Source organism: Martes martes, assembly GCF_963455335.1.
Source record: "Martes martes genome assembly, chromosome: 16".
Lineage (NCBI taxonomy): Eukaryota > Metazoa > Chordata > Mammalia > Carnivora > Mustelidae > Martes > Martes martes.
The window spans coordinates 51,069,220-51,083,015 of NC_137904.1; the positions used below are offsets into that span (position 1 = coordinate 51,069,220).

Genomic DNA, 13,796 nt, shown 5'->3' on the forward strand with positions numbered 1-13,796 from the left:
TCAAAATTATGAGGCTTTCAATTTCTTGGTTAATATTTTTAATTAGCTCTTTATCCTGTGTTTAGGAGAAAATATAGTGAGAGGAGATAAAGAATCTATTAAGAATCTGCTAGAAATATTTGATGGGTTGCTGGAGTATCTTACAGAACACATCAGTGAGACATCTCATGAGAAAAGTAAGTTTAAAAATAGAAGTTTGATTTGGTTTATATTCTACGTTCTACATCCTGTCCCTTTTTGCCTTTTTTCTTTTTGCCTTTTTTTTTTCATAGGAATTGGAAACACTGATGCATATACCTGGTAAATTTAATCATAAATTAAATCTCAATTCTTACTGTTCTTAGTGGTTGAGAAAAACTATCCTAGACTGTCACCATGTCCTTTGTCAACTTGGTTATTGCTTATAAATTACTTTAAAGTTAATCTATGATAGCTAAATTCTGGCCAAAATTGCCTATTGTCCTTTTATTGCATGACATTATTGACTGTAATTTCCTCTGTCAGAACTGCTATTTTTGTTACAAATTTGGATTTTGCTAAAGCATTAGCAGGAATTAGAATGTGTGGTTTTTTGTTGTGTTTTCTTTTTTGTCTTAACCTATGTTTAGGTTTGTGACAGCCTGAACATTTTATTTTAGTCTTCAAGTAATCCAGTTTCCCAAATTGTAACAATTTGTTGTGTGAAGTTTTTATATTATGGTTTTTAATGGTAATTATAAAGATTAATAGTGCCATTTTATTTTCCAAAAGGCTTATGGTTATTTAAAGTGGATCAGCAATATATAAAAGCTCTTTATAATCTTTGGCTCAATTTATTTCATTCCTAAGAATTTATCCTAAGGAAGTATAATATAAAAGAAAGGTGCTTAAAGGTCTTCACTGCAATGTTATTGAAAAGAAAACAAAGAACCTTAATGGTTTGAGATTGGTTGAGTAAAAAATGCTCTGTGTCGTGATTAGAGTAATATATGAGCCATGTAAGAATGGATTTACTATTTTGAAGTTATCCAGCAAGTTTTCAGCAGCAGTAGCAACCAACATAAATTCTAATATGAATGAAGACAAAAATTTGGGTAGGCTTATCATTCTTCTTACATGGTTGATGGTGAGACCTGTACTATGATTATAACATTTGAAATTAACCTTAAACTCTTTAGAGATAGTTTTCTACCTTTTATCTCTATTGCTGAAAAGATTTAAACGTATATGTAGGAAGGAAAAATTGTCACACAAGATACTTATTTCAAAAACTTTGAGTGTTCTAAATGTGGAGTATTTTGAGTGTTTAATGTATGTTCAATACGTACCAGCCCAGGTACCCTGGGAGGATTCAAAATTGCATGCCATGTGTATTGCTCTCAAACCTATACTCAAGTCAGGAAGACAGCCATAAATACATAGAATAGTCCCCCCAGATATGCAGTTTACTTTCTGCAGTTTCAGTTACTTGCAGTCATCTTCTGCCAGAAGCAGATGATCCTCCTGACATATTGTCAGAAGGTCATAATAGCCAAATGCTGTATTGCAGTGCCTCGTCATTCACTCACTTCATCTCATCACGTAGGTATTTTATCATCCCATATCTTCACAAGAAGGGTGAGTACAGTACAATAAGATATTTTGACAGAGAGACCACATTTTTTTTTTTTTTTAAGAGACTGGAGAGAGAGAGAGAGAGAGCAGGAGAGCAGAGAAGATCAGAGGGAGAAGCAGACTCCCCGCAGAGCTGGGAGCCCAATGCAGGACTTGATCCCAGGACTCCGAGATCATGACCTGAGCCAAAGGCAGTGGCTTAACCAACTGAACCACCCACGCGCCCGACATTTTTTTTTTAAGATTTTATTTATTTGTTTGATAGAGAGATCACAAGTAGGCAGAGCAGCAGGCAGAGAGAGGGGGGAAACAGGCTCCCTGCTGAGCAGAGAGCCCGATGGGGGGCTCGATCCCAGGACCCTGAGATCATGACCTGAGCCAAAGGCAGAGGCTTAACCCACTGAGCCACTCAGGCGCCCCAAGCAACCACATTTTTATAACTACTGTTGTAGTATATTGTTGTAATTGCTCTATTTTATTATTAGCTATTGTTTATCTTAATGTGCCTAATTTAGAAGCTAAACTTTGTCATAGGTGCAGGAAAAAGTGTATATATAGTGTTCAGTACTATCCATGGTTTCAGGCATTCTCTGGGGATCTTGGAACATATCCCCTATGGATAAATAGGGACTCTTCTACAATAAAAACATAGGAGAATTGGGGGAGAGTGAAAGACATGTAAAACTCATCTAATTCAGGGTTATCAGTAGGTATTTTGATGCTCTGTGACTGTGTAGTCATTTTAGCAGCAAGATTAAGAGGTAGAAAACTACGTGTAGGTGGAGATTAATTTAAAATTTTACACTGACAGCAGCAGTTTTTACAATGCAGTACTTTTTTTTTTTTTTATTTTAATAAACATATAATGTATTTTTATCCCCAGGGGTACAGGTCTGTGAATCGTCTGGTTTACACATTTCACAGCACTCATCATAGCACATACCCTCCCCAATGTCCATTTCCCCACCACCCTCTCCCATCCCCCTTCCCCCCCGCAACCCTCAGTCTGTTTCTTGAGATTGAGTCTTTTATGGTTTGTCTCCCTCCCAATCCCATCTTTTCATTTTTTCTTTTCCTACCTCCCCCCAAACCCCCCCACCTTGCATCTCCACTTCCTCATATCAAAGAGATCATATGATAGTTATATTTCTCCGATTGACTTATTTCGCTAAGCATGATACCCTCTAGTTCCATCCACGTCGTCGCAAATGGCAAGATTTCATGTCTTTTGATGGCTGCATAGTATTCCATTGTGTATATATACCACATCTTCTTTATCCATTCATCTGTTGATGGACATCTAGGCGCTTTCCACAGTTTGGCTATTGTGGACATTGCTGCTATAAACATTCGGGTGCACGTGCCCCTTCGGAGCACCACGTTTGTATCTTTAGGATATATACCCAGGAGTGCAATTGCTGGGTCGTAGGGTAGCTCTATTTTCAGTTTTTTGAGGAACCTCCACACTGTTTTCCAGAGTGGTTGCACCAGCTTGCATTCCCACCAACAGTGTAGGAGGGTTCCCCTCTCTCCGCATCCTCGCCAGCATCTGTCATTTCTTGACTTGTTAATTTTAGCCATTCTGACTGGTGTGAGGTGGTATCTCATTGTGGTTTTGATTTGTATTTCCCTGATGCCGAGTGATGTGGAGCATTTTTTCATGTGTCTGTTGGCCATCTGGATGTCTTCCTTGCAGAAATGTCTGTTCATGTCCTCTGCCCATTTCTTGACTGGATTATTTGTTCTTTGGGTATTGAGTTTGATAAGCTCTTTATAGATTCTGGATACGAGCCCTTTATCTGATATGTCGTTTGCAAATATCTTCTCCCATTCTGTCAGTTGTCTTTTGGTTTTGTTAACTGTTTCCTTTGCTGTGCAAAAGCTTTTGATCTTGATGAAATCCCAATAGTTCATTTTTGCCCTTGCTTCTGTCGCCTTTGGCGATGTTCCTAGGAAGAAGTTGCTGCGGTGGAGGTCAAAGAGGTTGCTGCCTGCATTCTCCTCAAGGATTTTGATAGATTCCTTTCGCACATTGAGGTCCTTCATCCACTTTGAGTCTATTTTCGTGTGTGGTGTAAGGAAATAGTCCAATTTCATTTTTCTGCATGTGGCTGTCCAATTTTCCCAGCACCATTTGTTGAAGAGACTGTCTTTTTTCCATTGGATATTCTTTCCTGCTTTGTCGAAGATTAGTTGACCATAGAGTTGAGGGTCTATTTCTGGGCTCTCTATTCTGTTCCATTGGTCTATATGTCTGTTTTTGTGCCAGTACCATACTGTCTTGATGATGACAGCTTTGTAATAGAGCTTGAAGTCTGGAATTGTGATACCACCGACTTTGGCTTTCTTTTTCAATATTCCTTTGGCTATTCGAGGTCTTTTCTGGTTCCATATAAATTTTAGGATTATTTGTTCTATTTCTTTAAAAAAAATAGATGGGATTTTGATAGGGATTGCATTAAATGTGTAGATTGCTTTAGGTAAAATAGACATTTTCACAATATTTGTTCTTCCAATCCATGAGCATGGAATATTTTTCCATTTCTTTGTGTCTTCCTCAATTTCTTTCATGAGTACTTTATAGTTTTCTGAGTATAGATTCTTTGCCTCTTTGGTTAGATTTATTCCTAGGTATCTTATGGTTTTGGGTACGATGGTAAATGGGACTGACTCCTCAATTTCTCTTTCTTCTGTCTTATTGTTAGTGTAAAGAAATGCGACTGATTTCTGTGCATTGACTTTATATCCTGACACTTTACTGAATTCCTGTATAAGTTCTAGCAGTTTTGGAGTGGAGCCTTTTGGGTTTTCCACATATAGTATCATATCATCTGCAAAGAGTGATAGTTTGACTTCTTCTTTGCCGATTTGGATGCCTTTAATTTCTTTTTGTTGTCTGATTGCTGAGGCTAGGACTTCTAGTACTATATTGAACAGCAGTGGTGATAACGGACATCCCTGCCGTGTTCCTGACCTTAGCGGAAAAGCTTTCAGTTTTTCTCCATTGAGAATGATATTTGCGGTGGGTTTTTCATAGATGGCTTTGATAATGTTGAGGTATGTGCCTTCTATCCCTACACTTTGAAGAGTTTTAATCAGGAAGGGATGCTGCACTTTGTCAAACGCTTTTTCAGCATCTATTGAGAGTATCATATGGTTCTTACTCTTTCTTTTATTAATGTATTGTATCACATTGATGGATTTGCGGATGTTGAACCAACCTTGCAGCCCTGGAATAAATCCCACTTGGTCGTGGTGAATAATCCTTTTAATGTACTGTTGGATCCTATTGGCCAGTATTTTGGTGAGAATTTTCGCATCTGTGTTCATCAAGGATATTGGTCTGTAATTCTCTTTTTTGGTGGGATCCTTGTCTGGTTTTGGGATCAAGGTGATGCTGGCCTCATAGAATGAGTTTGGAAGTTTTCCTTCCATTTCTATTTTTTGGAACAGTTTCAGGAGAATAGGAATTAATTCTTCTTTAAATGTTTGGTAGAATTCCCCTGGGAAGCCGTCTGGTCCTGGACTTTTGTTTGTTTGGAGATTTTTGATGACTGTTTCAATCTCCTTACTGGTTATGGGTCTGTTCAGGTTATCTATTTCTTCCTGGTTCAGTTGTGGTAGTTTATACATCTCTAGAAATGTATCCATTTCTTCCAGGTTGTCAAATTTGTTGCCATAGAGTTGCTCGTAGTATGTTCTTATAATTGTTTGTATTTCTTTGGTGTTGGTTGTGATCTCTCCTCTTTCATTCATGATTTTATTTATTTGCGTCCTTTCTCTTTTCTTTTTGATAAGTCTGGCCAGGGGCTTATCAATCTTATTAATTCTTTCAAAGAACCAGCTCCTAGTTTTGTTGATTTGTTCTATTGTTTTTTTAGTTTCTATTTCATTGATTTCTGCTCTGATCTTTATGATTTCTCTTCTCCTGCTGGGTTTGGGCTTTCTTTGTTGTTCTCTCTCCAGCTCCTTTAGGTGTAGGGTTAGGTTGTGTATTTGAGACCTTTCTTGTTTCTTGAGAAAGGCTTGCACTGCTATATATTTTCCTCTCAGGACTGCCTTTGTTGTGTCCCACAGATTTTGAACTGTTGTGTTTTCATTATCATTTGTTTCCATGAATTTTTTCAATTCTTCTTTAATTTCCTGGTTGACCCATTCATTTTTTAGAAGGATGCTGTTTAGTCTCCATGTATTTGCGTTCTTTCCAAATTTCCTCTTGTGATTGAGTTCGAGCTTCAGAGCATTGTGGTCTGAAAATATGCAGGGAATGATCTCGATCTTTTGGTACTGATTGAGACCTGATTTATGACCCAGGATGTGGTCTATTCTGGAGAATGTTCCATGTGCACTAGAGAAGAATGTATATTCTGTTGCTTTGGGATGGAATGTTCTGAATATATCTGTGATGTCCATTTGGTCCAGTGTGTCATTTAAGGCCTTTATTTCCTTGTTGATCTTTTGCTTAGATGATCTGTCCATTTCAGTGAGGGGAGTGTTAAAGTCCCCTGCTATTATTGTATTACTGTCGATGTATTTCTTTGATTTTGTTATTAATTGGTTTATATAGTTGGCTGCTCCCATGTTAGGGGCATAGATATTTAAGATTGTTAGATCTTCTTGTTGGACAGACCCTTTGAGTATGATATAGTGTCCTTCCTCATCTCTTATTATAGTCTTTGGCTTAAAATCTAATTGATCTGATATAAGGATTGCCACCCCAGCTTTCTTCTGATGTCCATTAGCATGGTACATTGTTTTCCACCCCCTCACTTTAAATCTGGAGGTGTCTTCGGGTCTAAAATGAGTTTCTTGTAGGCAGCATATGGATGGGTTTTGTTTTTTTATCCATTCTGATACCCTGTGTCTTTTGATTGGGGCATTTAGCCCATTAACATTCAGGGTAACTATTGAGAGATATGAATTGAGTGCCATTGTATTGCCTGTAAGATGATTGTTACTGTATATTGTTTCTGTTTCTTTCTGATCTACTACTTTTAGGGTCTCTCTTTGCTTAGAGGACCCCTTTCAATATTTCCTGTAGAGCTGGTTTGGTGTTTGCAAATTCTTTCAGCTTTTGTTTGTCCTGGAAGCTCTTTATCTCTCCTTCTATTTTCAATGATAGCCTAGCCGGATATAGTATTCTTGGCTGCATGTTTTTCTCGTTTAGTGCTCTGAATATATCATGCCAGTTCTTTCTGGCCTGCCAGGTCTCTGTGGATAGGTCCGCTGCCAATCTAATGTTTTTACCCTTGTATGTTACAGACTTCTTTTCCCGGGCTGCTTTCAGGATTTTCTCTTTGTCGCTAAGACTTGTAAATTTTACTATCAGGTGACGAGGTGTGGACCTATTTTTATTGATTTTGAGGGGCGTTCTTAGCATCTCCTGGATTTTGATGTTTGTTCCCTTTGCCATATTAGGGAAATTCTCTCCAATAATTGTCTCCAATATACCTTCTGCTCCCCTCTCTCTTTCTTCTTCTTCTGGAATCCCAATTATTCTAATGTTGTGTCGTCTTATGGTGTCACTTATCTCTCGAATCCTCTCCTCGTGTTCCAGTAGTTGTTTGTCTCTCTTTTGCTCAGCTTCTTTATTCTCTGTCATTTGGTCTTCTGTGTCACTAATTCTTTCTTCTGCCTCATTTATCCTGGCAGTGAGAGCTTCCATTTTTGATTGCACCTCATGAATAGCTTTTTTGATTTCAACTTGGTTAGATTTTAGTTCTTTTATTTCTCCAGAAAGGGCTTTTATCTCTCCGGAGAGGGTTTCTCTAATATCTTCTATGCCTTTTTCGAGCCCGGCTAGAACCTTGAGAATTGTCATTCTGAACTCTAGATCTGTCATGCTACCTATGTCTGTATTGATTAGGTCTCCAGCCTTCGGTACGGCCTCTTGTTCTTTTTTTTGAGGTGAGTTTTTCCGCCTTGTCATTTTGTCCAGGTAGGATTTGCTTTCTCCTGCTGTGGAATTCCGCTGTTCTTGGTGACTGAAGTTGGTTTTGGATGGTTTCTTGTTGATCTTCTGGGGGAGGGGCCTGTTGTAGTGATTCTCAAGTGTCTTTGCCGCAGGCGGAATTGCACCGCCCTTGCCAGGGGCCGGGCTAAGTAATCCGCTCGGGTTCGCTTTCGGGAGCTTTTGTTCCCTGAGCGCTTTCCGTAGAGTTCCGGAGGACGGGAATGAAGATGGCGGCCTCCCAATCTCTCGGCCCGGAGGAGCCGAGAGCTTGGGGTTCCGCTCCTCAGTGCGCTCTCAGAGCAAAGCGCCCAATAGCCCCGCCTCCCTGGCTTGCGGTCGCGCCTCGAGGAAAGCAGTCAATTGTTGGAGCTGGAGAAAAGCGCCGGGTCGCTTTTGTCTCCGTGGCCTCCGGCCGCGCTCCGAGCCCACCCAGCCTGCGACCGGCACAAGGTAACCCCGGGCTTAGAGCTCACTCCTCGGCTTTGTCGCTATAGCCGGCTTCCCCGCTCTAATACCTGCGAGCTCTGCGGCACTCAGACACCCCCAGTCCTTCTGTGACCCCGCGGGTCCTGGGGTTATGCTGACCCCGCCTGGGTTTCCCCCCAGTTTAGCCTCTGGAGCGATGTCTCCCAGTGGAGCCGACTTTTAAAAGTCCCGGTTTTTTGCTCCGTCGCTCCGCCGCTTGCCTGGTGCCGGCCCCTCCCCCCGGGGTCTATCTTCCCGTCGCTTTGGATTCACTTCTCCGCAGGTCCTACCTTTCAGAAAGTGATCGATTTTCTGTTTCTGGGATTGTTGCTCTTCTTCTCTTCGATTTCCCGTTGGATTTATAGGTGTTCACAATGGTTAGATAAGCTATCTAGCTGATCTCCTGCTACCTGATGTCGTCTCAGCCTGCTACTTCTCCGCCATCTTGACTCCTCCTACAATGCAGTACTTGATTGTAAGTAGGAGAGGGACGATAATGGCTTGGTCATGGATAGGGCCGTGGGGATGGAGAGAGGAGCACAGAACTGAAAGATACTTACATGTGAGTCTGGTAATAGTGAAATGCTGAGGCAGGGGGAGAGAAGGGATATTTCAAGGGGAGGTCAGTAGAATGTTGTGAACTTAGGGCTGCTAGGAGGGAGTTGCACAGATGGGGCCCTCTGTGTGGTAGTACCTAAGTTGGGCAGTGTTTTCTAAAGTCTGATTCTCACCTTTGCAGGTCCAAGTTGATATGGCAATATTACCTAGAGCTGAGCAGATTCTTCAAAATGCCAGTTAATAATGGGAAGTAAATCTTTATTATCATGAGTCTCATCAGGTATACAGAGCAGCTTTTTCCTGTTACCTGAGCTAGCATTATCGCTTACTTAAACTGTAAGGACAAAAGATTTGAAAGGAGATCTTGAGTCAGTGCTGCATTATGCCCCTCATTGTTTGAAGCTCTCAAAGCCTCAGTTTTCTCATCTGAAATTCTTTCATGGCTGTAGTGAAGGTCAAATAAGTAGATATGCATAAATAGTTTAGCACTGAGCCAAGCTTGAGTAATTGAGTAAATGCACGATGAATGGTAACTAATATTATTAAAATGTTTGTTGAATACAGCAATAGAAAAAAATGAAGGTAGATGTTCAAAGAAGGAATCTCTAGAAATGGATGGGAATGTCCATTAATATGTATCATAGGAGGTTCACCCACATACCTCCTAAAATTATCTTGCTAGTGAGTTCCTGCCACTGGTGAAAGTCTATTTCCCTGATATGTCGATATGTTGGGGTAGAAGAAAAGAGTGATCATCGAAGCCTTGAAGCAGTCTTACTCATAGGTTAGGCGAGTGATAGTTTTAGAGCCCGAGGTAGGCTAACACAGTCATGTTGTTCTGAAGCCGCCACCTAGTCCTCTTACCTCAGACATTCCTTACAGATAGAAAAGTGTTTACAAACAATAGAGAATGAACCTACCACCTAGCTTAAAAATAAAACACTGCTAATACAACTGCAGACCCTGCTTTTAAAGAAACGCTTTTGTTGTTTCTTTGTTACCCAAGTAATATGCTCATCACAGGTGATGATTTGGTTCTTTCTAATTTCATGTTCACAAGAGCCCAGTTTACCAGGAGAGAATGAGGGTGCCTTACTGTTCTTACCCCTACCTACCCCAGTATAAAAATAGCATTATTAATTTGGGGGATTTTGATACTGTTTTTGTCTATTCTAAACAGGTGAAACTGGACAGAGTTTTAAAGAATCCCATCAAGGAGAACTTTTGGAAGAGCCGGAAAGTACTAAGGAATCCAAGTCATCATGGAAAAGGGTTTCTTTTGAGAGGTAGCACTCAGTGTCTATGAATTTAATCATAGCAAATTATGCTTTTTTTCTACTAAGAATTGAAATGGCATACAATATACCAGAATAGCAGCAACAAACAAAACAAAACAAAAAGCAAAAAACTAGTGTAAAAATTTTACTACCTTCTCATATTTTAAACCTTCCTGAGGGAGTTTTAAGAACCATGAGTTGGGGCACCTGGGTGGCTCAGTGGGTTAAAGCTTCTGCCTTCGGCTCGGGTCATGATCGCGGGGTCCTGGGATCGAGCCCCGCATCGGGCTCTCTGCTCCGCGGAGAGCCTGCTTCCTCCTCTCTCTCTGCCTACTTGTGATCTATCTGTCAAATAAATAAATAAAATCTTAAAAAAAAAAAAAAAAAAAGAACCATGAGTTATATGTACTTAATTCTCAGTATTAAGCACCTACTTATTTTTAAATTTTTCCCTAGGTCATCAAAACAGTTTATGTTCCTTACAGAAAACTTGGAAAGTACAGAGAAATAAAAAACAAGCAGAAAAAAAAAGATGAACTCTGCTATTGAAAACTGAATAAGTACTGTTGATGTTTTGTTATACTTTAGTTTTTTTTTTTTACTATTTTGGGTGTTTTTTGAATTTAGTCATATTGTTTATATAATTTTTGTTTTTTGCATCTTAAAGTTTTACACATCAGTAGTCTTCAAGTTGTTAAAATTTTTGTAATAATTTTTAATCACCATTTAACAGACCATTCATATGTGTGCTTCATAATTGGCTAAAGCACTCCTCTAAATTGGAGGTGGTTGTTCCTGTATTTTTTATGGTTTTTAAAAATGTGATACATACTTTTATCTATTCTGTAATCTATCTATTCTTTACTCATTCAAAGAGAATGAATGTTATAAGGCTATTAAAAACAGTCGCTTTCCAAAATGTGATGGTTTATACACTCACTGGCAGTATAAAATTATTGGGTTACTGCACCCTCAAATCAGTATTGTTAACAAATATCAGAGTTTGTTTTATTCATTCATTCATTTATTTATTTTTTAAGGTTTTATTTATTTGACCTGGAAATAGAGAGTATAAGTAGGCAGGGCAGCAGGGAGAGGGAGAGGCAGGCTCGATCCCAGGACTCGAATCACGACTGGAGCCAAAAGCAGCCGCTTAACCAACTGAGCCACCCATGCGCCCCAGCAAATATCAGAGTTTTAAAATTTCTGTGACTTTTATAGAAAAAATACAATGTCATTACAGATTTGATGGTAGTTATAACTAGAGGTTGAATATGATGGTATGACTTTGTTTTAAATATCTGATTCTCCATTTTTTTTTTTTTTTTTTTTTTTTTTTTTTTTTTTTTAAAGATTTATTTATTTATTTGACACGGGGGTGGGGTAGAAAGAGAGAGAGAGATCACAAGTAGACAGAAAGGCAGGCAGAGAGAGAGGGGGAAAGCAGGCTCCCTGCCGAGCAGAGAGCCCCATGCGGGGCTCGATCCCAGGACCCTGAGATCATGACCTGAGCCGAAGGCAGAGGCTTAACCCACTGAGCCACCCAGGCGCCCCGTGATTCTCCATTTTTTTTAATGGAGTTGCTCTGATTTGAAAATCACAGGCAGTGCTTTCCTTTACGTTTAGTACATTGTGGAAAACATGTCTCGAAGGAGACCACCAAAAGATGAATTTCCTGACTTTATTTATTATTATTATTATTATTATTAAAGATTTATTTATTTATTTGACAGAAATCACAAGTAGGCAGAGAGGCAGGCAGAGAGAGAGAGGAGGAAGCAGGCTCCTTGCCAAGCAGAGAGCCCGATGCAGGACTCGATCCCAGGACCCTGAGATCATGACCTGAGCCAAAGGCAGAGGCCTAACCCACTGAGCCACCCAGGTGCCCCTGACTTTATTTTTTATTATTAGATTTTTTTAAAAAAGTGCAAAAGTGAAACAACACAAGAATATTTAGTTCAAAATTAATACCCTACCCAGACTCCACTCCCACACCCCTAGAGTATCCAATATTTATTGTTCTCTGTGTGTTTGAATTCTCCTACACATTTAATCCTTGACACATTTAATCCTTGACTGATATATGTCAAAATAAAACAGACAAGCAGCAAGAAGTGATAAGCAGTAGAAGGGAGTGTCTTGCCCTTCTTCTGCACATAACAGTGAACAGTCTGAATACCCATAGGCAGACTGTTTGGAGGAGCTCTCGGGTCCTTCTCGGGAGGGGCCCTTTGTGTTTAGGCTGGGCCCCAAGTAAGTAAGGGAACTCTTTCAGGTGCTCCTTGTCTTCTGAGGCTTTGGGCCCCTCTTGGGATGGAGATGAAACAGAATCCACCGGTGAAATAATTAGACTGGGAGACACGGCACACACCTTTTCTCTCAGAAGTAATGGTAAGTTGTTAGATGACAGTTATTGTTATTGAACATATAACTATGAAAATATAAATAGTTATACTTAGGAATGTTTATAGTTGAGAAGAATAGAGTGAGCTGTAACTCGATAGAATTGAATTTCCAAGAGCATACCACCGTTATCCTAAATGTGAACAGTTACCTGAAATCAGTCCAGTAGGAGTCATAGGCACATGGGCAAACAGGTGGATGCAAGTTTGTCATGTAATATGTGGGACTTGATACTCTGGGAGGAGACTTCTGGATGCAACATTCAGATTACCGCCTAAGTGTAGTTTCTTAAACTGGGTGACACACTCTTTTCATGGTTTCAGCCAACAAGTCTGTATATCCAGTGGCAATTTTTCTGCCAGGCATCAGGCCACATTTCTAACAGTCTGCTGCTTGTATACAGTAAATCTGAATATCTCTTAGACCCCTTTTGAGCCTCCTACTTTGCTGTCCTCCCAACATCCCATTCCCTGTCCTGCCTACCTTAGTTGACGTGCTCCTTTTCTGGCATCATATTGTTTCTTCTACTGGGGTGCTCTTCCTTCCTTTCTATTCCTGGCAAATTCACCCTGCAAAGCCCAGCCTCCCCCATGTGTCTCAGGTTCTAAGGTTCTGTATTTCTACGGTGTGGCCCTGTGTCCTTATTTTGGTAATAGCATTCCCACATTGCATCATTAACTTTGAGTATATATATTAGGTACACTGTGTTTCAGGGACAGTAGTCACATTATATTCATTTAGCAAATATTTAGTGCCTTCCCTGTGCTAGGCAGTGGTGTTAGAGTGGTAACCAAAAGAGACACAAATCGCTTCCCTTGTGGAGCTTACATTCTACTTGTGGAGGCAGCCAATAAATAAGACAAATAAGTGAAGTATATAGTAAAATCATTCATATTTATCTTAGTATTCCAAAACTTTGCAAAACACCAGGCAAACAATAAGTTGTGGGGGTTTTTTAATGGTAGAATAGGAATGCTAGAGAGGAACTAATTATATTAAGTTGGGAATCAAGTGGCCAGATTTTTATGCAGATTCTGCTACTGGCTGTGTGACTTTGTACAAGGCCCTTGTCTGTCTTGAGCCTCAGTTTCTTAATGTGTTAAATCAGAGAATTCAACAAACCATCTCTGAAATCCCTTTCAGCATTAATACTTTTATTCCAAAGAGTAAACACTGAATTCCAAGGAATTAATGCTCAAAGAACCTATGTCTGGAAGGTTAGACAGTAGACTAAAGACGTACTTGCTACTGGGAGGAGCAAAGTAAGGGAATGACCAGAGTCAAATGTAGGTGATAATGTTTCTGAAGGAAGAGAGTCCGATGGATTGACAGAAGGTGGAAGGGATGGTGATTTTAGAAATGGTGTTCTGTGATAGCAACTACCACATAAAAAGGTTGCATCTGTAAAAAGTGAATTATTTTCAGATTTTAACTATTCAGATTATAATGCAGTTAAGGCAAAAGGAAAGGTTGAAAGAAAAGCTAGGATAAGGTATTTGGGTTTGAGGTCATAAAGGGCTATGGTAACTTCTTTTTATATTTGGATC

At 39.8% G+C, this 13,796-nt stretch overlaps 1 protein-coding gene across 1 annotated transcript in view; it reads left to right on the top strand.

Annotated features, from left to right (window-relative positions):
- The window catches only part of CEP95 (centrosomal protein 95), a 47,534-nt gene that overhangs the window by 6,651 nt on the left and 27,087 nt on the right, over window positions 1-13,796 (top strand). The window contains exons 4-6 of the mRNA XM_080826724.1: window positions 66-176; window positions 9,750-9,855; window positions 12,122-12,237. Coding sequence (XP_080682850.1) covers window positions 66-176; window positions 9,750-9,855; window positions 12,122-12,237 — 333 coding nt within the window. The remainder of the gene's footprint in view (window positions 1-65; window positions 177-9,749; window positions 9,856-12,121; window positions 12,238-13,796) is intronic.